Raw genomic sequence first — 25,227 nt, 5'->3', positions numbered from 1 at the left:
CATGTACGATGAAATGTTTCTGTGAAATGGCAACAGTTCGGTTGGTTGTTGTTTTTTTTTCTTTATTCTGTTGGAAGCTATATATTTTAGTTGGGAAATCATCAAGAAAAATGGGTATTTGATGCTTGATGAAATTTCAACTCGTTTTTTTACTGTTTATTTAGTCATTATACATACTAGTATTTGTCATCCTTAAATTCAGTAATTTTAGATTATCGATTATTGATCTACAAAAACATTTGACATTAAAAAACCGGTAACAAACGCACGTTCCATTATTTGTGTGCAATGCCAGGGGTGTAGCCGTGGTGAGCATTAACCCCCAAAGAGTTCGAAATATCGCCAGTCGCGACAAGCAATCGTGACTTAAAATCACAGAGGTTTAACTTTAACTAAAATTGTAATCCTGAAAACGACCTCATGCAGCCTGCCAAAATCTATAAAAACCTTACTCAGCTAGCCTAAATCGTACCCGACTCCATTATTATTACAAATGGAGAATTATTACAAGTGAAATCGTACTTCAGCCTCCACTAGGCAAATTCCAATTCTTGGCGCGGAACCTTCCGCCCAGTAGCCGAATGGCAATCGACGCCAGACGCTGACAGAAACGCAGTCTAGCTCTGTCGCGCCAATACGCAAGAGCGATAGAGATAGATAGCTAAGAAACAGATATTATCATGAGCGTTTGTGCGTTTAGCTACGTATCCAGGGAAGATTTAGGGTTCATTTTAGTTGGAATAAGTTAGCTTAGCAACATCTGGAGCAGGAATTGAAATGTTACCTTATGGGATGAAATTGGAATATAAGAGTGGGTAATCATAAAGTGGATTGGTATGTTTTTTACATTAATTCTTACAATATCGACTAGAAGATTTAGGAGTAGTCGTGTTGATGTTTTCTACATGTAGCTATCCACTGGTAGGACTTTTTTCATTAGAATGCCACATACTCGCATACAAAGTAAATGATTAACATGCTTATATACTAATAACCATGAAAATAATATTGCAATAAAACATTGTTCCATTTATTTTCAATTCCTCGGTAAGTACTACAGTACTGGTACTGGAACTCGCACGTCTGTGTTTTATACAAAAATGTTGGATACTTGCCACCTGCTTTGTGAAAATCTTATTACTAACAGTGATAGACAGGCTGGTTCCTTTTAATTAACCTAGCTACGTGTCGAAACACGGTGTATAAATTACTTCATAACAAAGGAAAGATATTGTTTTTGTATAACAGTTTTGTGGATTATTTACAGTATTGCTTTTTGAATTCAGGATTACATACCTATTTTTTGTTAATTTATATCTACATGCATATGAAATAGAGGATACATACATATTTATTTTACCATACACGTGACCTCTATAAGCGACATTACTAGCATCGACAACCTCTAAGAGCCTCTGTAAGTGAAAAAAAGTTTTATTTGAACCTGGTTAAATGGAAAACTGGATAAATGGAAAACCTGGATAAGCGAAACTTAACAGCCAATCCCTTGCGATTCCACTTTTACAGTTTCCACTGTACCTACTTACATACTAATTTAGGGTAAGACCTTTTAAAATTAACTATGACATATTCCACACATTAAAATTCAAATCTTAGTTATCTTCTCAGTAAAACTTGACATACAGTTTATTATAACTAAATTAATTGCACACACATGTAAAAACTTATCAATAAATTGCCATCATTCAATACGTGAAAGTCAAAAACTCGTTCCAAAGGCTAGTCTACCCACATAGTTAAGTATTACAAGATTTTCTTCCTGCCATTCTGTGCAAAGTGTTCGATATTAATTATTTCTGGCTCCTGCTTTGACATTTCGCTTTATTTACGTAACAACCCGCGGCACATAAATTCCAGTAAAATGAGACACAAATAGTACGCGAACCTAATAAAGGGACATCAAAGGATTCGTTCAAGGAATCGCTAACGGTTTTTTCGTTTTAATTGTCCATAGACTTTGTTGCAGAAATGGGAAAATGTGAACGGTATTGGAATATTGCTTTTATGAGCGCGTGCCTATGCCTACCGATTTTTTAGACATCTAACGGTTTTTAACCCCCGACGCAAAAACGACGGGGTGTTATAAGTTTGACGTGTCTGTCTGTCTTTCTGCTTGTCTGTCTGTCTGTGTGTGTGTCTGTCTGTGGCATCGTAGCTCCCGAACGGATGAACCGATTTAGATTTAGTGTTTTTGTTTAAAAGCTGAGTTCATCGGGAGTGTTCTTAGCCATGTTTCATGAAAATCGGTTCACTATGTCGGGGGTTTTTTTTTTCAAAATTTTAATTTCATTGTTATTAATTATTATGGATAAAATTCGCGCTATATTTTATAATGTACCTTAAGTGTTATAATGTACGTTAAGTGACAAACAAAGGACACAATCTGCCTGATGGTAAGTGGTGACCGTAGTCTAGAGACGTCTGCAACATCATTATCATTACAGTAGTTGCGCCACTATTTTTGGTGCATGCCGCACGGTAGTAACTTAGAATTGCACAATTGAGAACTACTCAGTACTCAGTTAATATTTTAAATACTTAAATATAAGGGCCAATAAAGTCGAACTTTCCACTAAAGTCTTAGATTCAAACAATTAATAAAACAATAAACTCAAAATTTGTGCAACATTGAACGGGTCGCGGTCACCGTTCTAGATCTTAGCTCAACACAGACAGAACATTATTTTACTATTAGAGAAGTTTAACATCTCCAAAGATATCTAAAATAGTTATTTGTTATACAAGGGGGCAATGTTGTATTTTAACGCCGAGTGTGGAATTGAAAAACGAGCAAGTGAAAGGATTCTATAGTTGAACCACGAGCGAAGCGAGTTTTGTGTAACACAAAACTTTTCCCCTCACTATAGCGAGGAAACTACAACGCAAAAAATGCGTTTATCCACAGAACTTAATTTAGATAGAAGAAACAAATTCATATAATTATTTGTATGCGAGTAAAATTTTCCGAGCGTGTAAAATTTTGTACTGAAGTTGATTCTTGCCTGTAATTTTAAATATGTCTCAGGCTCTTGATTGTTCATAATTTTTGTGTTGTTGCAATTTAATATCACGTAATGAGGCATTTTTTATGTTTTGGTTGACTTCACTTACAAAAATTGACGCCCGAAAGCTGCAAGCTGCGAGTAAAGACGGACAACTCAGTGGATTTCACTGAGTTCATTTGACGCGCTAAGTATATACGTTTGCTTGATCTATGGTATATATGACATCTGTGCGTTTATCCCTGCTTCCCAGTAGTTCCACAGGTGGTAAATCATCTTTATTACTAGATTAACCTACTTTTATCAATTTTAAAGCAGTTAATTTGAATTTATTCAAGGTCAAATTACTTTACCCACTACTGGATAAAATGCGTTTTTACCCGCTGGTATTAAAGGACAAAACACGTGTTTCCGAGCTAGTGAGGGGCTACAATGATTGTTTTGGATCAAGCATCCAATATTAATCTAGGACACGAAAACTAAAGCGTGCTATTATTCCGATCCTACGCAGCTTCCTGCCAGGTAATTGACGTGGAGTTGAAGCACCACAATGACTTCCCAGAGACCTGATACCAGTCGACTCGATCCACCGATAATGCATCAGGATCTTAAGAACATAAAAAAAGTCGATCGATCGTTCTCACGTATTAAGAACGTTTCTCTGTAATGCATCAGGATAATACTTAGAATTATGCATTAAAGATGAACTAAGAACATAATATAATCTTATACCTTTAAACGAGCAATTCTTGTATATATTTATTTATCTCGGAAACCGCTCTAACGATTTCGCTGAAAATTGTTATGTGGGGGTTTTCGGGGGTGAAAAATCGGTCTAGCTTAGCCTTAGATCCCGGAAAATGCGAATTTTTGAGTTTTCGTGCGTTTTTCTTTCGCGTTAGTAAACGCAAAATATGGTCGTTAATTTCGCCGACCGCGCATCGGATGGGCGTAGCTCGTCGGTCTAAATGTTCGCAAGCAAATCGCAGGTGTTAGGGTTTCGAATCCCGGCCAGAAATAAAGTTATTTTTTTTTGTATTTATAAGAGTTTTTTTTAATCTAAAGACGCGAATTGATATAATAAAATAGAACAGAGCGAAGCTCGGTCGCCCAGATATAAAAAAAAAGAAGAATATACCATTATCCGTTAGGTATATTGCATTTAGATGCGCCAACCACACTATTTTTTCATGAGTCAAGTACATGTATAGATTTACTTACGAGAGTGACTGATTTATCTGTTTGTTATCTGTGGCCGGAGTTGCCAGTAATTGCGAGACTTCCAGCGGTTTCAGCCTACGACCCTAGAATGGGAATTCATTAAGAGGCATTCAAGTTAAAACAATATGACTATTAGAGCTCTATTCAATTTTTAATTGAATCCAAGCCGAAGCAAAACCTCAAGAGCTAACTTTTCTTGTATTATACCTATTACTAGCTTTTGCCCGCGGTTTCGCTCGCATTAAATCCGAAAACTGCGGAATGCTCCATACCAACTCCCATCCGCCATTTTAGGGAAATGGAACTTTAGAAAGAGACAAAAAGCAGTCTATGTCGCTCTCCATCTTAATCAAAACTTGTAATTTAGGAATTATTGACATACAATGTATAAAGGAGTTAGAAAACTATTTTCTTTGGAGTGCTCAGAAAATTGATAAAGGACAACTGAACAAATGTCCTGATGGGAACAGGTCACCGTTGCCCATGGACATAAGCACCAACGGAGGAGCCTCTTATAGATAGGTACTATTATAATAGTTTAAGTAGCTACATACTTAGTTACTATAATATTTAATATGACATGACTTACGTATTATCAGGCAAAGAACTGTCTAAGTTCATTCTCAAGAAATCTTGAAACCTACCAGCTTCTGGAAACGTTGAACAAGTCCTTCCACAATTTGCAGGTTTTTGGAAGAAACGGTCGAGTTTTTTGTTTATTTTTGTATAACTAGGTACTGTACACAATGGAACAAAAATTGACTTGAATGTAAATAATATTAATTTAATTGACATGAATCTATTACAAAAAAAAATGTAAAAAAAAAAAACAAAAAAAAATCTATTATAATAAGTACCTAATTTAAATCGACAGCGCAGGCTTCGTCAAAGTATGTTAATGTATGGCAAGTGGGTCATTAGGTATTATAAATCAAATCATGACTACAAATTACAAAATATAACATTTTTACGTATAATAGGGTCAATGAATTTCTTGTACGAAAGCTACGAGAAACGGTTATTCAGTAAGAAAAATAATTGTAAGTATTTATAATTTCTACACTTTTTCTATTTATCCAACAACGATCCAAAGTCCACCTTTTAGAAAACAAACTACTGCTAACCGATTGCCCAACAAATTATAAATTACACTTCCCAACATATATCGCCGGAACGTTAAGTACAGATTTTATAGCCAAATGACAAATTCTCAACTCTGACCTTACATAAATCGTGAGTAAGAATAAAAAATGGCTTTTAATATCAGTAGGCTAGTCGGAGAAATGGTGCCGTACACTGACTAATGCGTTCATATATGTCCGTATATTAGGAGTCTCTGTCCATTTTGAATATAAGGTAAAGTTAACCTTTTACCGCATGTGAATGTGACGTACCTGAGCATTTCTTTTTTTTTTTGCCAATAAAAAATTTTTGATTGTTTTAGGAAATTTTAGGTCAATTGTACTCAGAATCAGGAGTACTTTCAATTTCACTGGGAGACAAAAAGTGTCCCAGAATTTCCATACATTTTTGTTACTTTCTTCTTTTGTTACCCCATACAACATGTACGGAAAATGGTAACAAAATAAGAAAAAATCGTATGGGACAATTTTTTTAACTACTGGGATTGAAAAAGCTAGTAATCCTGAGTAGAAATAGCGTATTTTTTTCCAAAAATATCACACTTTATAAAGTGGCAAAAAAAAAAAAAAAGAAATGCTGGCTGGTATTCGACTGAGTTCTGCCAAAACGTCACAGAGGACACTACTGTCTAAAAGAATAGAATCGAAAAATTTGTAGTTGTTTATGAGAGCTTTTCAATGAAATACCATGTCCATTTCACAGAATTTACTTCACAAAATTAGACCGAAGAATCTCCAACAACGCCAGCACTCCTCAACCATTTTACCCTGCAGCTCGATTGGCAGCCTCCAATCATCTGTTTATCATCTGTTTTTCCATTCTGTTCTTTTAGACAATAGCGTCCTCTCTGGCGTTTTGGCAGAACTCAGTCGAATACCAGCCAGGTTGTACAAAGTTGTAAAACCCTTGTTTGCTCTATTTGTCAAATATAGCGTCCTAAAACGTACCTTAAACCACATTTTGGTCATTCTCCGATTAGCGTCCTCTGTGACGTTTTGGCAGAACTCAGTCGAATACCAGCCTATGCAATGTTTGTTAAAATTTGAACTGTAACAGCTGTCAGAAGAGTAGAATTTATAACGGCCAAATATGGAACAATGTGCGGTAAAGGTTTAACGTGAGTTTACTGTTTTCGGCAAAAGAATGTTAGAGATGAATGTTCAGAGATGGTGAGGGAGGGGTAAACCCAAACAACGAAACGGTATGAAAGACGATAATAAAAGAAAGAAAGAAGCAAGTGCTGAGATGGCGAAAGATAGAATGGAAGAGGAAGACAAGTGGGATAAGGGTACGAAGAAGACTAGTTAACCTTTTAACGCATATTTTTCCTACGTTAGTTAAGTTGAAAGTTGATTAGATTGCTGATGATTTTACGCTGTTTAAGAATGTTAGTTATTTCATGAAACATTACGACAAGTATAGGCTATAAATTTTAAATACTTCTCGATACCATTGAAGATGACATGTTTTTGACAAAAGTTGTAAATTTTTAAAAATGAATGTGTATTTTTCATAAAAGTTATTACAAAGAAGTAATCATTATCTAAGTTTACAATGTTAGATTTTACACATGTAATAGAGCATACAATAGTTATTTGTTTTACAAGGGGGCAAAGTTGCTGTTTAAACGCACGTGCCAATTAAAAGGTTAAACAAACTTTGCCACCGAGTGAAACACAAAAATTTTCACCACACAAACAAAATGCTGACTATAAAATATCAAACTAAATCAAATCCATCAATCTATTCGAAATCTCGACCGATCTGGCCTAACCCGCTTAAGACATGTCATCGTTAAAATTTGTATGAAATTACTTGGCACTCTTGTGGATAAAATGCAATTTTGCTATCTGTTTTCGAATAGCAAAGTAAGCCTTTACGAGTTGGTGTGGTGAAAAATATTTTTCAGTACAGATGGTCGTTTTTTACGCACTAGTTCGAGAAGTGGTTCATTATATGCCAGGTTGAAACTTCGGAGGCTCATCTGAACTGAAAAACGTCGTACGATACACGTGCGAAAAGGAAATTCGTAACTCGTGTCGATTTAAAACACTCCCTTCGGTCGTGTTTTAATTTATCGCCACTCGTTTCGAACTTCCTTTTTACGCACTTGTATCGTAATGTACTATATTTTCCATTATATTTAGAAGTAAGCGGTAGGTACGTTTTCTAAGAAGATACAGTTAACTCGATTGGGTATGTTCTATCACAACCTACATTAAGTTGAAATGATACGTCCACTTAATATCAGACCACAATCATTCATTATGAGAGGCATTGCTTCACCCACTACAGTTTGACCCTGTCTCTTTACATTTTGTATAGAATGTTAAGGTTTTTTTAAACTGGCTGAGTTTGGGTCAATTGACTCTTGAAATCCGTGGTAAAGATTAGCTGTTTTACCTATCAATAATCCATTACTGCTGGCCTAGTGAAGTGACAATCGTTGGCGCGCATCGATAAAAACGCAGTCTGTCTCTCTCGCGCCCCTACAGAAGAGAGGGAGAGCCAGTCACGAAGTGTGAGCGAATGCGACGTTGGTTAGGTACCCTCAGGCAAACAATGTGACGCGTTATCGGGTACCGTTGATGAATGGTCGTGTGCGTACATTAGAAAACGTCAATAAATAAAAAGTCATAATCTCGGTGGTCATCTGGATACCTGAGACGGTGTGAGAGGGGTACAGTCAGCAATGTGTATAGAATCCGCCAGAAGTAAATACTTTATAATTATTGTAGTGTAATATTGTGAATAAAGTATTCTATAAACCGAAAGAAGATGTCATATATAAAGGAAAAAATTACGAGCACCAACAGTGGTGAAGGCCGGATTCTTCCGGAGTCTTTAGCAATCCGGGCTAACGCCATGAACCCCTAGGCCACCTCGCCACAGCGGAAGCCGTCGAAATTTCTCTTCTATGTGTCATCTTTGTAAGACTAGGCGTCTTTGACCAACTCTAAGGGCATGCAGTAGGTGAAACCTTTACAGGTTTACGATATACCTAGAGAGACTGGTGCTGCCATCTATACTTCTACTTAGTATTCTATACTTTAAATGTGGCGCTTAACTTCAAACTCGGGTAAATCCATTCTGGTTGGTTATCTTTCAGATTCTATTTTTAACCGTCGCCTCATATCTCTCAAGAAGGACGGTTATCAAGTCGTCTGTATGTTTTTTTTTATGTTCCTCTATATCTCCGTCGTTACTGGACCGATTTTGAAATTATTTTTTTTTTGATTGAATGTATATACATACAGATTGGTCCCATTTTTCTCAGAACCCAGTTCTGATGATGGGATCCTGGAGAAATCGAGGGAACTCCTCGAATCTGAAAGGCATACATAATGGTGATTTTTGTGTGTTTAAAGGAACAGCATGCATTTAGGTACGAAACAGTGACATTTGGTGCAGTGGAACTGCTGATGATGGCCAGAACGGAACTCTTCAAATCTGAACGGCACGCTTATAGTGACTTTGGTATTTTTATAAGAACAGCATGCACTTTCGTCCAGAACAGTGACATTTGGTGCAGTGGAATTGCTGATGATGGTCAGAACCGAACTCCTCTGCCATCTAATAATTAAAGCATTAAAAGCAGTTTTAAAAAATACTTACACATTTCTACATAATCCGACATTCGCAAGTAGCTTTCACCAGAACCCGAAAGGCGACGGTTTTTTTTCTTAAAAATTATTTGTACATAATCAAATTAATCAACCTTACTTTATATTTTATATGCGTTGTATTTTTTGTTCAATAAAGTGCTTAGGTACTTGCTTACTTACTTTACAGCAGAATGGATTTACCTGATTTATAAGTTAAGCGACATAAGTTCTAAGTACATTTTTTTTAATTATAGATATTGATAGACGTACATACATGCACATTTGCTTGTATGTACGTTTATCAAATTACTTCCTGTCTGTCAGAGGCTGAAAAATTCTAGCAGGGTGAAAATGTGAGTTAATATTTTGGAATCAAATGTCTAAATGAGAAATGACAACATTACCACTATTATGATAACTATAGGTATTTTTAATCAAAAATAGTTTATCCAAACGCACGATAGTCTTAGCTAACCACATAATTTTAACTAATTTTAAACCGTGGATTATGATCGGCGAGTGATAAGCTTGCCTAAAATATGATCTGTTATACTATAGTCATTCCAATAAGGCCTAGTTACCCTTCGAGTTGGAAGGTCAGATGACAGTCACTTTCGTAAAAAACTAGTGCCTACGCCAAATCTTGGGATTATTGTCAAAGCGGACCCCAGGCTCTCGCATGAGCCGTGGCAAATACCGGGATAACGCAAGGAGGATGACTATGGTATAGATCATGTTTTAGGCAAGCTTATCACTCGCCGCTTCATTACATTCAAAATAACAATATATCCCCCGAATCAATAATAAACCGGAGCGTACAGAACCGGTAGCGTCCACTAAGCAGGTTCATCTTCAAGGTACGCCGCTCTTCCTACGCTCAATTTGCTCCAACGATTCGTTTTTCGTCTACTGTCGATACGCATTATGTGTGGTAAAAGTTTAAACGCGCATTCTTTTATGTCACAAGTTTTTATGCGAAATAAGTTTATGAAATTGCAGAATAGATAGAAACTGGGCAGTCGAGTTATATATGCAGTAAAATTTCCAACTAAACTAAGTCGTAAAGTTTGTTCTTGACTAGTAGTTTGGCTATAACAGGGGCCTTACCACGATCTTTTTAAAAACGATTCAAACGCAGAGCAGTTCAGTTTAGGTGCCTAAACTGAGCGTCTCAATTTGCTACCATGACCTCCAATGTTCAGAGTCGAAACTGAACCGCGTACAAGTGAATGAAAGACCGATATTGTCTCTGGTTCGCAACTGAATCGTTTTGACAAGAAAAGGATGACGCTATAGGAATCGTATAAATCTATCTCGTTTTCCCCTTGTGACGTTTGATTGTTCGAAAACCAGGAACGATTACTAATTTTTAATTTTATTTTATTCTTAAAACTGGAAAAAGAAACATTTAAAATATTTAAATGTAAAATTCACAATAATTACAATGATTTTTTGTAAAATATCGTGTCTTTTTGAACAAAACTATAAATAAATGATAAAAATATATATAATGACATTAATGACAGTTCGTTAAAGCTTATGTTTAGAACGTCGCGCCCTTGACTAGTAGGTAATTAATAATAAAGTTTTTGTTTATATATTTGAAGTGCTGTGCTCGGCTATAGAACTCGCAGTGTTTGGATGATATTTTAACAAATACGTAAGTCATTAGTATTTGTAGGTAGCTCACTCGTGTCTAAATTTAATGTATATCGCTAAGTTATGCTAGACCTAGTTGATTCCTTAGCCATCCTAGTTCTAGGCATAGTTTGTCGCAAGTGTTAATATGACTCCTTGCATATCGACTAAAAAAGGATCAGACTTTTTCTCGCTCTTTTTGATTTGCGTTTTTGCGAAAGTTGCGAGATCATAGGGCACTCTAAAAATGTAAAAACGTGTAGTTAGTTGGAATAGTTGGTCCGTAAATATTAACTAAACAAAATCATAAAACTTTATATTTTATTATCGAATCGGTAAGGATCGAAAAACCAAAATAATAAATTAATCAGGTGATGAAACTAGCTTTAGTTATATTTTCCATCTCCTACTCCTTATAAAAAACACAAAACTATTTAGTATCGCTAGTGTTACAACAAAGCGATTCAGAATAATGCGGTAAGTGAGTAACTTTTTATGAATCGCTAAATTTGACATTCCTGCGATTCAGTTTAGGCTCAAGTGGCATGTCATGGTACGAAATACACTTGAGATGAGTGAATGAAACGGCTGGGACGCTTATCGCTCGCTCGGTCGAAATTTGATCGCAATAACAATGTCGTGGTAGGAAATAGCGACGCAGTTCAGTTTAGGTCCTAAACTGAATCGCGTTAAGAGATCATGGTAAGGCCCCTGGTCACCAAAAGCTGCGGTTAAGAATTTAAACCTAACTGTATAAAAGTTAGCATGAATTTGATTTGTTTTTCGAAACCTGACCAAATTTTCCCACTAACATAAATACAATTATGTTATGTCTTAATAACTGTAAAACTGCAATTATAAAATTATTTTTTACTATTTCGATAACATCAATTTGCTATCAGTAATTAATTAAAAACATACATTATATAATGGCTATTAAAAATGCTACAAAACTTATTATGGACACAGAAAAACCATTGGTCCGCACCACTTAACATTTTTTCAGAGACTACGGTATATTATTTTGAAACACGACACAAAATTCAAGGGAATCTAAACTTCATCTAAAAGAAAATAAAGCTTATAAAAGAACTAAGACAAAGTGGTCACTTACGGTAAAATTCTATCTCAATCTACTAACTAATTAAGCATAGCGCCTAAAGTAAACATAAAAAAAACCCGTCACATAAAAGAAAATTTTATGGTGAATTAAGACATCCGTTAAACTTTTTTGATGATGATTATGTGTTTAAGTTTAATTTTGTATTGAAAATTGGTAACGCTCTTATAGTTTAACGTTTCGCGTGACTAAGTATCAGTGGCGGCTGGTGAAAATTTCTGCTAGGCAACACTGAGCAAAAAGAAACCTACCTTATCATTAAGGTACTTTACTAGTAATCAATTTTAGGCAAGTCGGTGGAAATCGGCTTGTATGGAATAACCGCTGCTGCTAAGTATGGCATTGTCATAAAATACTTCATGATAATTTATTGATAATAATTATATTACATGATATCATGAACGTAGCGCTCTTCATAAAGCTCTAGGTATAAGCCACAATATAATCAAACAGCAAATCCTTTAACGTCTTAATATTGTTTGCGCCTCAATTCAAAACTTCTTGTTAAAAACCTATTATGGCCTCCTCGTCGGGTGTTGTCAACAAGGAGTTGAAATAAAGAAAAAGGTGACAGTAACGTCAGTGTCACGAAAGAAAAACTCGAAATTCATGTGTTGCGAAGATTGTGTTAATCATATATAATTAAAAGGATCCTAAAATTAATATCTAAATTCAACCAACTAAACCCAAAGTCAGTGAGAACACTCGCCAAGGAGCAAACCAGTGACCTAAATATTCGGTAAGTTATTCCGCAGCCCCATATTTTTGGCCCACCGAATCGGATTTTCTAAATTTATTTCTCAATAAGTAATCCTTGTTGCTCACTGATTTAAATTATTTCCTTTAACTTCCTTTATTTAAATTGTTTTATAAAAATGTTCCCGTTTATACATCGTGTTACTTAAGGCACAGTCATACTAAGTTATTGTTATTTTCTGTGGCTTAATTTACGCGGAGCGCGTGGGACTATTCATCGCGTTACTTATATTCGTAAATTTCAAATAAATTTTCAAAATTTGTTTTTGACATTTGTCATTATTTTCACGGGAAGTTTTATAGCGATCTTCGTAACATAATATCGGTGTATTTAAGTTATTAATACATTAAACTAAACTGAATACTACGGGTAAATTATTCCTAAAAGCCTCAGTTTTTCTTTCACTGTAATTAATTATATTTTCGCGAAAGTTACACTTGTGTTAAGATATTACACAAGCGGACCGTTCCTACTTATTTAATTTCCTTCGACTTGTATTAAGGTACTATACAAGTTGAATATTATTCGTTATTATTGGTGCATCTTAGGCATTTATTCATATTTCTCGTGCTGTCATAGTAACAATTAGGTAACCATGGCAACTAGACTTAAGCTCGCGGAAGCAAAACGTGCTCAATGTTTCATGCGTTTGCAAACCATTTTCGACATGATTCCAAAGCTAAGCAGTGACAAGAAGGCTTTCTCTCAGTTCATCGCGCAAGCTCGATTGGTCGATCAACTAAGGAAAGAATTTATAGACTTGATGGATGAAGTCAATCTTCTGAACTTGGAGTTGAACCCAGAGTACATCGTCAACTACAGCGCAATGAACGCGTTTGATGATATCTACTGCGTAATAAAATGTCAAATTGGAAAAATTGATGCACCTTCTCAGAGCACCCCGACATCCAGGGATTCGAGCCATTCCTGTAAGGACAACTCCATTAAAATCCCAAGGATTGATCTTCCGTCTTTCGATGGAGATATTCGAAATTTTCCTTTCTTCTATGAAACATTTAAACGTGTTATTCATGAGAATAAAAACCTTACGGATTCTGAGCGTGTTCACTATTTATTTAGTCATCTGACAGATAAAGCTAAGTCGATCTGTGCTGGAGTAATACCTGCCGCAGAAAACTATAACACAGTATGGGAAGCATTAATCGCGAAATATGATGACAAACGCGCATTGGCTACGTCATATTTAAACCAGCTGTTTTCGATGAAGCCTGTCAACGTCAACGGTCCTTCGGCATCTACTTTAGAAAAAACAATTGATTCGTTTGCTGCTACTATTTCAGCAATAAAACAACTCAAGCTCGAAAACTTAAGTGATTTTATTTTCATTCACCTGGGTCTTAAGTTATTAGACTCGGACACCACCAAGAATTTCGAGATGTCTATTCGGAATTCTTCTAAGATGCCTACATATGATGAATTCATTTGTTTCGTTAGAGAGCAAGTAAAGATTTTATATCGGACATCGCAACGAGCGCCAACTAAGCTTGAAAGCGTATCCGCTGCCAGCACTAGCGGCGTGCGAGCTCCACTTCCTCGGACGCCCCAGGCGTATATTAGCACGCAAGGGCATAAGGACGAAAACCCATGTGCTTTGTGCAAGAGTAATGATCACTCGCAACTCTATAATTGTAACTCTTTCGTGAAACTCACGCCTAACGAAAAATTTAATTTCGTTAAGGAAAATCACGCGTGCACTAATTGTCTAAACACGCACCATACTGCATCAAAATGTTCCTCATACAAAACCTGTCGTAAATGTAAGGGAAAACATCACACCATGTTGCACTTCGATAACTCAAAGCCCGCATTGAATAGAAACGAGTCCAAGTCCTCATCTAAAGATGATAGTGAAGCTAGCACAAGTTCATCAGTTAAGGACAACAGTGCCTCTGTATGCACGCATTCGGCATCGGGACAGAATAAATCACCCTTGACGGAGATTCTCGCCACTGCTAAGGTACTCGCTAGTGGACGTAACGGCAAGGACAAGGTTTTGAGGTGTCTGCTGGATCCAGGATCTCAGAAACATTACGTTACCTTGAAGTGTTGCAAGAGTTTGGGTCTTCATGTACTCAGCAGCCCTGTAACTTCAATAAATGGATTAGGTGGAACAGCAATAACGCAACCCATTCGAGGAACTGTCAACTTAACCTTTAGGTCAAGATATGATCCTAATCGTCAATATACTATCGAAGCGCTTGTTTTAGACGAGATCACGCCTGATTTACCTACCTGTCATATTGATCAATCTACAACTGATCTGTTTGATAATTTACATCTTGCAGATGACTCCTGGGCGATTCCAGGTGAAATTGACGTACTTCTTGGTGTCAAGTTATTCACCAAATTGTTAATGTCAGAGAAGATTGAAAACAAACCTGGTTTTCCTGACGCCTTGGAAACTACACTGGGGTACATCATATTAGGCGATGCTCCCGCAGTAAACACTTCCTACTCAGCAGCAGGATATTTTACTTCAGTTGATGTGGGAAATCTAATGCAAAAATTCTGGGAAATTGAAGATTTAGATGGAGGCATGATTTATAATGCTGACGAGAAAAAGGCTGAAGATATATTCAACAATACAGTCAAGCGTTTAGAAGATGGACGTTACGAAGTAGCACTCCCATTTAAATTGGAACCAAGCAATTTAGGAGATTCTTACAAGACAGCCGAACGCCGGTTTTTGGCACTTGAAAGAAAATTCCGCGCAGTACCAGAATTAAAACCCGCTTACGATGAAGTTATTCGTGAACACATTGATAAAAAATATTTATCTGAAGTTCCAAATGATAAGTCTAATGCTGCTTATCATATACCCCACCACGCAATTGTCAAAAATGACAGAACTATTACAAAGGTTCGAGTGGTGCTGGACGCTAGTGCACAGACCACAAGCGGTTTATCATTAAATGACATTCTTCACGCAGGACCAAGTCTTCAAGCTGACTTGTTTTGCATTCTACTAAACCTAAGATTGTTTGCTATAGCTATTACGTCTGATGTACGTCAAATGTATCTGTGTATTGACGTACGGGGGGAGGATCGTCCTTATCAGCGTATACTTTATAGGTTTAATCCTGAAGAAACTATAAGAATATTTCAATATAATAGGGTAGCTTTCGGCCTACGCAGCAGTCCCTTTCTAGCGCTGCGAACTGTCAAACAGTTAGTAGATGATGAAGGCGACAAATACCCACTCGCAAAAGAAATTGCATCTCGTGATGTTTATATGGATGATGTAGCCAGTTCAGTTATTGATGAACACCAAGCTGTACAAGCGACTAAAGAGCTGCTGGATTTATTCTTAAAGGGTGGATTCCAACTAGCAAAGTGGTCGTCAAATTCTGAAGCTGTTCTGAAAGAAATACCAACAGAGCTACATTTGTCGAAAAGTGTCACCTTCGACGATGATACAACGTTGAAGATTTTGGGTCTACGTTGGTATCCTGGTGAAGACGTATTCAAATTCCAGGTTAGTTCCGATGACCGACCGTGTAGTAAAAGGAACATTTTATCATCGGTAGCTCGACTATTTGATGTTCTAGGCTTGGTGGCTCCTGTCATCGTGTACGCTAAGCTTCTAATAAAGGAGTTATGGCTTTTGAAAATCGATTGGGATGAATTGCCACCTGATCATATTGTACGCCAATGGCAACTGTTCCAGAGCGAACTACCGCTGTTATCTCACATTAGCATTCCCAGACATATAGGTGTTATTGAAAGCTGTTCATTAACTATCGTCGGGTTTTCAGATGCTAGTGAAAAGGCTTATGGTGGAGTGGTTTATGCCTATGTCAGCTTGCCTAATAACGACAGAGGAGTTATTAATTTAATTTGCGCTAAATCTAAAATTTCACCTGTAAAGGTTATAAGCCTAGCAAGACTGGAATTATGCGCAGCGCTGCTGCTGTCACAACTAATAAAAAGGGTGGTTGACACATACTCGACCAGATTCAATATTGACTCTGTGTTAGCCTTTTCCGATTCAACAGTAACACTCTGTTGGATTCATTCGTCGCCTCATCGATGGCAAACCTTTGTGGCAAACCGTGTTACCAAGATCCAAGAGAATTTGTCAAGTAATCATTTCTACCATATTAAGGGAACGGAGAATCCTAGCGACTGTCTGTCCAGAGGTTTAACTCCATCTCAACTAGTAAATCATCCTCTATGGCTTTCAGGCCCTCCGTGGATGAAGTTTCCGAAAAAGGAATGGCCTGTTCAGCCGTTTATTCCAGATGAAGTCAATGTTCCTGAAGAAAAAACGGTTTCCTTAGTGACACTGACATGTGATAGTTCGAAAAATAACATAATTTATGAATTGTCTAAACGATTCTCTTCATGGATTAAATATGTACGCACAGTTGCCTATATCTTGAAATTCATTAAAAAAATATCTATAGGTCCTATTAATGCTGATGACTTAATAGCAGCCGAATTGGAAATAGTGCGAGCTCTACAAAGAGTTTATTTTAGTAGACATATATTAGATTCGACCTTGAAGAAGGGGTTTGTAAAGGCCTTTACAAGCCTGAAGCCGTTTATTGAAGATGGAATCCTACGTGTTGGAGGGCGTCTCAGTAACTCTAATGAAGATTACGATTATAAACATCCTTTGTTATTGCCACGTCGTGATCACATCATTAACTTACTGGTCGATTATTATCATCGACGCCATTTACATGCAGGACCTGAAGCTCTTATATCTATTCTGCGACATCGGTTCTGGATTATAGCAGCTAGATGTATTATTCGTCATCGGATTCACTTATGCAATTATTGCTTCCGAATCAAGCCAAGGGCTAACTGCCCAATGATGGCAGATTTACCAGCATGCAGGGTAAATCAAGTTGAAAAGGCCTTTATACATACTGGCTGTGATTACGCGGGTCCTTTGTATTGTACACCTGTCCGACGTAGAGGTGTGAAGAGTCAAAAGGTCTATTTATGCCTTTTCACGTGTCTCACGACGCGAGCCATTCATTTAGAACTTGCAACTGACTTAAGTACAGCAAGTTTTATGTCGGCATTTAAGCGCTTTTTATCCAGACGCGGTCCTGTAAAATATATGTACAGTGATAACGGAACCAATTTCCAGGAAGCCAACACATATATGCAAGAGCTTCATGATTTTCTGGGAAATGAGTACCGTGAAGCTTGGGAAAATGAACTAGCTGCCAATCAAATAATTTGGCGGTTTATCCCTCCCAGCGCTCCACATTTTGGAGGCTGTTGGGAAAGTAATATCAAATTTGTCAAATCCCACTTGTTTCGCACTATAGGTAAACAAATATTATCATTTGAAGAATTAATGACAGTTCTTAGTCAAATTGAGGCTTTGTTAAATTCTAGGCCACTATCCGTGTTAAGTTCTGATCCCGCGGAACCTTCTGCTTTGACACCGGCTCATTTTCTTCATGTTACTCCTTTAAATTATCTCCCAGCTGCGTCAATTGCGGAGGTAACCTCTGATCATCTCTTACAAAGATATCAATTATTAGATCGCTTAACGCAATCATTTTGGAAGAGGTGGCGCGATGAGTATTTGCACACGCTTCAAACCAGACAAAAATGGAATACTCCTTCTAAGCCTGTTAAGGAAGGAACAGTTGTAATCATTCTTCAAGAAAATGTCAGGCCTCTACAATGGCCGTTAGGTCTTATAACTCAGCTCATTCCAGGCAGGGATGGTATTGCCAGAGTTGCTTTGGTTAAAACAAAATCTGGCATACTAAAAAGGCCTTTAGTCAAATTATGTCCTTTGCCTTCTCAGTAATTATATATTATATTAGTTATTAATCTTAGGTTATGTATTAGGCCTAAATTGTTTATGTTATTTTAATTTCTTTGAGCAATGAGGATGCTATTACGTAATTATTTATTTTAATAACTTTTGAAAGCTACTTCTTTCAAGGCCGGGGGAATGTTTGCGCCTCAATTCAAAACTTCTTGTTAAAAACCTATTATGGCCTCCTCGTCGGGTGTTGTCAACAAGGAGTTGAAATAAAGAAAAAGGTGACAGTAACGTCAGTGTCACGAAAGAAAAACTCGAAATTCATGTGTTGCGAAGATTGTGTTAATCATATATAATTAAAAGGATCCTAAAATTAATATCTAAATTCAACCAACTAAACCCAAAGTCAGTGAGAACACTCGCCAAGGAGCAAACCAGTGACCTAAATATTCGGTAAGTTATTCCGCAGCCCCAAATATATTATTTAGTTTTGGCTTAGCAAAGGATGAAATATAAATTAAAAGCTTTGAAGTAGTTATGGCTACAGAATTTTTAATGATAAATAAGTAAATTCTTTAAATAATTAGTTTGACACGAGTGACACAAGTCAGTAGTATTGTGGAATAAAAAACTTATCTATTGAATTTTAAGAACTTACAAGACACCGGATATTATTATCTTAATTAATAAATAAATTAAATTATTATCTTAATATTGCCAACGGACTGTGCCAGTGTCTAAAAAAACCGGCCAAGAGCGTGTCGGGCCACGCTCAGTGTAGGGTTCCGTAGTTTTCCGTATTTTTCTCAAAAACTACTGAACCTATCAAGTTCAAAACAATTTTCCTAGAAAGTCTTTATAAAGTTCTACTTTTGTGATTTTTTTCATATTTTTTTCCCCTCACTAGCTTGGAAACACGTGTTTTTTAATACCAGCGGGTAAAAACGCATTTTATCCACTAGTGGGTAAAGTAATTTGACCTTGAATAAAGTCAAATTAACTGCTTTAAAGTTGATAAAAGTAGGTGAATCTAGTAATAAAGATGATTTACCACCTGTCGAACTACTGGAAGCAATGATAAACGCATTTTTTGCGTTGTAGTTTCCTCGCTATAGTGAGGGGAAAAGTTTTGTGTTACACTCGGGTGCAAATGTATTTTACTTCTCGTGTGTTAAAAAACTCGCAAGTTCAGGATTCTATTCTCGAACCACTCGCTTCGCTCGTGGTTCGACTATAGAATCCTTTCACTTGCTCGTTTTTCAATTCCACACTCGGCGTTAAAATACAACTTTGCCCCCTTGTATAACAAATAACTATTAAACTTATGGTTCAAAAGTTAGAGGGGGGGGGACGCACTTTTTTTTCTTTTAGGAGCGATTATTTCCGAAAATATAAATATTATCAAAAAATTATCTAATCATTTTTAAATACCTATCCAACAATATATCACACGTTGGGGTTGAAATGAAAAAATATATCAGCCCCAACTTTACATGTAGGGGGGGTACCCTAATAAAACATTTTTTTCCATTTTTTATTTTTGCACTTTGTTGGCGTGATTAATATACATATTGGTACTAAATTTCAGCTTTCTAGTGCTAACGGTTACTGAGATTATCCGCGGACGGACGGACGGACGGACGGACGGACGGACGGACGGACAGACAGACATGGCGAAACTATAAGGGTTCCTAGTTGACTACGGAACCCTAAAAAATGGATATACGGCGTAACTGTAATTATAAATAATTAATACCCCAGCTATTAAAATCGATCATTCCCTCTCCATATTATTTTAAACTCAAACATACGACTTTAAAACTATGACAAGCGACATATGATACTCGTATGTCACACACTTTAAAGCTAGAGTTATGGGTATAATAAACCTCTCCGATATCGGCGAATTTATAAGTGATCGCCCTATAAGCTCTATGACAATGACCCATAAGCGTAAGCTACTTTTATAGATGACTCCTGTATTCTTATCAAAAAATCTCGATATGAAGAATGGACCCACGGTTGCGTACCTACGAACGTCGTTAAGATGCTATCCTTTAGCTACAACGACTAATCTGTGCCTCCCGCACAATGGCAGGGGAGGATAACCTTTTTATACTATTTTTATAAGACTAGGGTCTCGTGTGACAGATCGATCATGTGAAAAAGTCGGGTGTGGTTTTGGAACAAATGATTCTACGCTTGTCTGTTACGTGCGGGTTAAAAATGTTGATTTTTTTTGTGCTACCTGATGCTTTTATTTGACTGTCTAGTATACATTCCAAGAAATGATAGTTCCTACAAACATAGGTAGGTAATGTTCACTAGTTTACTTTGCAAACCACTCACATTTTTAGTGTTGTTAAGATTGTGACTAGTGTTACTAAATTAGACAAAATTTTTTTAGTGTTAGAGACTTAGTGTTATTGAATTTTAAGATATAACTTTAGTGTTAATGATTAGTGTTATTGAAATAGACAATAATATGTTTGAGTAACATTATTACATCACGCGATGAAAAGCACTTGGCAATAATTACATCAGTTTTATATGGATCGTGAAGATTATTGCTTGCCGAGCTATACAAGTTGTAATAAGTAGGCAATTATAACTGCATAGCTAGTTTGCTACCGTTGCATCTTTATTGGTCTATGTTTGCGTTCTTTGGGAAGAATATTTTTATGGGGAATAAATATAATCTTCAATATACCAAGGGCCCATTTCTCAAACTACAAGTTTACAATTTACATTACAATACAATAATTTAATTCAACGAAAATCACGGAAAGAAATTTCTTTGCCTTTATTGATTTATTGTGCATCATAATTATTATCTATGCGACCTTCCTTCTTCTTCATATTATTTTCTAAATACAAAATATATACTGCCGTGCCCCCGCCAAGTCGAGCGCGAAGCAAACACTGCCGTACCATCCTTTACTGGAACCATTTCGCCGCATTTTCAGGCCCCTATTTGAGATACTCTGGATAACACCAGAAAGCAGAATTTTTCGTCATTATTTTGACAGCACACGTATATAAATAGATATCAATGTAAACACAACCAAGTCATTGTGACCATTCATCAACAATCGAATGACATTGTGTATTAAATCTTTAGATTAGCCGAAAATGACGAGACAAGCCTGTGATTGATGCCTGTCCTCCAACCCTACATTCCAAATATCTTTAGATTTAAATGACGTAAGAGACTAAGACGTTTTAAGGCGTTTACGCTCTTTTAGAGTTGGAGAAGATAAGGTGTACTAACAATACGCTATGCTTATTAACAACGATTCGTGGTGTAGGGTTCCGTGTAACAACGAAAAGCTTTTACAAACAAGTAGTCACATGCTCTGTAGATATTTTAAATAATTCTGATATGTACTGTGTACTGTCCCTTTCTATAATGTTGACTTATGTACTTGTGAGAAAGGGACGTAATTTTTTCATGAATAAGGGGGTAATTTTAAATACGTGTGAATATAAGGAAATGTGAATATAAAATTAGGAATTTATTAAACATCATAATTTGATAAGCCATCCAATAATAATTCAATAATAGTACCGGGTTAAGAATTTAAAAAGTCACACAAACTTGGTTTTTTAAGTTCGTTCACAAGTTGAACAGAGGAAGCAAGTAACGCATAAGTACAAGTTTATTGTCAAAGTATTTTAGCTCCCTCTCAAGGAACCCTCTTACCCGAAGCTCATATCCCACCGACTTTTTGCTGTCTATAAAAATAGTCAGAAAACACAATACCAACAATTGGTCCGATCAAACGGAGTATTAAGTTCGCTTGTCATTTTAACGACACTCCTCTCTGAACTCATCACCGACTGCTTCCTCCATTCAAGATTTGATGGTTTGTAATAAAGTTTGTTTTTCATTGAGCGATTTTTTCGTCTAGGAAGCGTATTGGGAGAGAGGTTATTGTCAGTCGCGTTTTATGAGCTATGATTTATGACCAATGACTCCCAACGGGTTTTACTCTCTTGATAATCTTATTCAAACGCATCTTGATGGAGGGGCACAATGCTACCTAAATTAGCTATACCCGTATCAGAACTTTAGCTGTAGTTTAATCGCATGTAGCGTTTGAGATAGATACATAGGTTAGAAAACCGCTATAAGCTCACGTGTGGCATCAAACGATGCGTTTGTGTTCTTTATGGTAACTCGAGTCATGTTTAACTGTGAATAAAAGCGCATTTTGATACGATTAATGATGTTTTAATGAAGTACCATGCATCGGACATAATGAGACTATAAAGTGGTGTTTAACTTCATTATGTCATATCGGCGAGGCTTTGAACGAATTTACGTGGCATTTTTGGAAAATATGATAACATTGAAATATTTATGAGGTAGAAGTTGTAAAAAGCAAATGTATTATTCTATTAATTTTATCACATGGCGTTCGTATAGTTTTGCCATGGAAACTTACATGTGTTACGTAAAAATTTTGAAACTGCTAAATCACATTTATAAGAGTGATGAAAATACGCTAATCCAAAACAAACGAAACTATGTTTTGAAGAATTATAAACAAAATGATTTGTTTAGCTCTTGACTTCAACAAGTGTTTTTAAACAGCGTTTTATGTGATTGAGTGACAGGCGTTTTCCGTCCCGTATTAAAAACACATTTTTATGAAACGGCTGAGGTTAATTCGTTTGATCTTGCGAACGGAGCTAATAAATCATTATAGCTGTTTCTTTTTATTAAGTTTCTGTGAAAGTGACGCGAAATTATTGCCTTATCGAATAACCGTTTGTGTGACAGTTCCCATTAATTCTTTAAGTGTTTGCTGTTTGCTTAAATTACGTTTGGAGATATTTTTGGGATTATTTTCCATTCTCGTATGTTTGGAATTGATAACTTATCTGTTTCATATTTATAATATCATTTGGGTCATCATTGAAAGCTACGATATTTATCATCGACTAACTGATTTAACCATTTTTCGTATATATATACCCTAATATTTCATATGTCTCACTATTAAGAAGTACATTATTAAATATAATATCAAACTCTTAAAAGCATTGAAGATTATGTATGACAGGACGTGTGTTTTATTGAGGTTTGATAGCATTTGGTATCCTGATAAATCTCTCTTCTAATATTATTAACGATATTGTAAAAAAATGTAAACTTCGGACTAAACAGATGATTGAGACATTTTTATTTTCGTTTATGCAATAAACATTTAAAAAGATGAATAAACTGTTTTGTGGAATTTGGCATTCTGTCATATAAAGTTGTTAGAATTGCATATAAATAATGTACTTACTGCCATGGTGGCCCTTAAAATGGCGTGACCATGTACTTTTATAAAAAAAGTCCTAACGCTTTCAAAATTGGTACAGAAATGGAATGTTGTAATAAAAACCGTGTGATATTGTTATCAAACAACAAGTTAATGGTCCTCTTTTGTGCGAAACGGCGCCGTGTTAGGGCATTCATTGTAACTGAAACGTGTTTTCAAACTATTTTGTTGCGCAAAAGTGTGGTGTGAAATTTTGATTTCATTTCTTTTTGATATACTTTATAGGTAAAGTAATTATCTGTAGCGAATAGGAGATGTTAATGCACCTAATGATTGTACATATAATAAAGTGCAAGAAAATGTACTAGGTGAGAATAGTGTCCGTTTATCAGAAAAAAAAAACCACCTGGGGCCCATTTCTCGAAGCTACAAGTTACAATTTACAAGTGGTTGTCAAAGTGTAATATGATAAGTTAGAAAGAGACTTCCGCTTTAACTTGTAGTTTTCAGTTTTGAGAAATGGGCCCCTGATGTTGTGATTTTTTTTCTATAAATATTATATCTGGTGGACAGCAGATCAATGAAACAAGTCTCATTTGATACAAGCCAGCCAGAATCCAACCCCTATTCCATTAAACCCAACAGATGCAAAGAATGTCTCGCAACATTTTAACTTGCGGCTTGCGAATTAGACGCCTTCTGTCCTATAGAGAGCTCGAAAGGGGACTGCATCAGATAAGGCATCGCCGATAGGCCCCTTCTTTCGCGACACCTTTGTCATAACAAAAGGTCTGTTTGGCCTCTGTGGCATCTGAATGGGCTCGCAATATCCCAAAGGCCCGCGAGATCCGAAGATATATGCCTTTCTAAAGATTTATTAATCTCGGCTGGAACAATGAGATTCGGGCACCTGGCTTTTTTTCACGACACTCGAGTATGCGAGCTTCTTGTTCGGTTGAGGGTTGTAGTTTTTTAGTTTTAAAGTGGAGGAAGCATGTTGAATGTGATTTTGGGAGTGCAGTGTTGTGGATATAATGGTAGTTTTATTAAAATGTATTATTGGGTTTTAAAAACTAGTGGTTACGTGTCGCAATGAAAGAGTTCAATAGTATGGATTAATAAATTCAAAGGTTACTGTGAATTTGTCGATTGGCGGGCTTAGCGGGCTAAGTGAAATGTTGCCACGTAGGGAGACTTTGGATCGGCTAGTTAAGTCTAGCCGATCCAAAATACGCCAGTAGTCGACAATTAAATTCGCTCTTCGATAGATTCGGTTTAGATGAAAATGCTGATACCCAATGTGCAATTGTGCACATAGATGTCAGTGGATGAGATCAGTACGATTATTTCATGTGACCAAACCTTAATTCTAATATTTTGTTCTCAATTTATTTCATTACTTTGTTTAGTCATTAAGGTAGTATGCAAAGGTTTTTAGTTTCAAATCTTTGTGAAACCACTGTCCCCGTAAGAATATATGTAAACTTTATAACATGTAAGCGGTAAAACAATTAATATTCCTACAACCACATCCTCAGTTATTCTAAACCACCCAAGCGATCAAGTTTCTCATTTCATTTGTCTAGATCGCGTGCAAAGGGACAGCTGCAATCAATAAGGTTTTTATCTCAACATCGCGAACCCGACTCTAACCGAAGTGACAACCGTTGACGCTACGTAGCGATCGAA

The 25,227-nt window shown here is 36.4% G+C and overlaps 1 protein-coding gene across 1 annotated transcript; it reads left to right on the top strand.

Annotated features, from left to right (window-relative positions):
* The first annotated feature begins 14,305 nt into the window (after positions 1 to 14,305).
* Positions 14,306 to 16,727, top strand: LOC125229881. The gene is made up of 2 exons (XM_048134818.1): positions 14,306 to 16,003; positions 16,713 to 16,727. The coding sequence occupies exons 1-2, from the start codon at positions 14,306 to 14,308 to the stop codon at positions 16,725 to 16,727; spliced, it is 1,713 nt and encodes a 570-aa protein (XP_047990775.1).
* The last annotated feature ends 8,500 nt before the right edge of the window (positions 16,728 to 25,227 follow it).

Source organism: Leguminivora glycinivorella, chromosome 9, assembly GCF_023078275.1.
Source record: "Leguminivora glycinivorella isolate SPB_JAAS2020 chromosome 9, LegGlyc_1.1, whole genome shotgun sequence".
Classification (NCBI taxonomy): domain Eukaryota; kingdom Metazoa; phylum Arthropoda; class Insecta; order Lepidoptera; family Tortricidae; genus Leguminivora; species Leguminivora glycinivorella.
The sequence above is the reverse complement of the archived record's forward strand: the minus strand, read 5'-3'. Positions and strand labels throughout refer to the sequence as shown.

Coding starts and splice junctions, on each gene's coding strand:
- LOC125229881 (XM_048134818.1), top strand. CDS start 14,306: ATGTTGCACTTCGATAACTCAAAGCCCGCATTGAATAGAAACGAGTCC.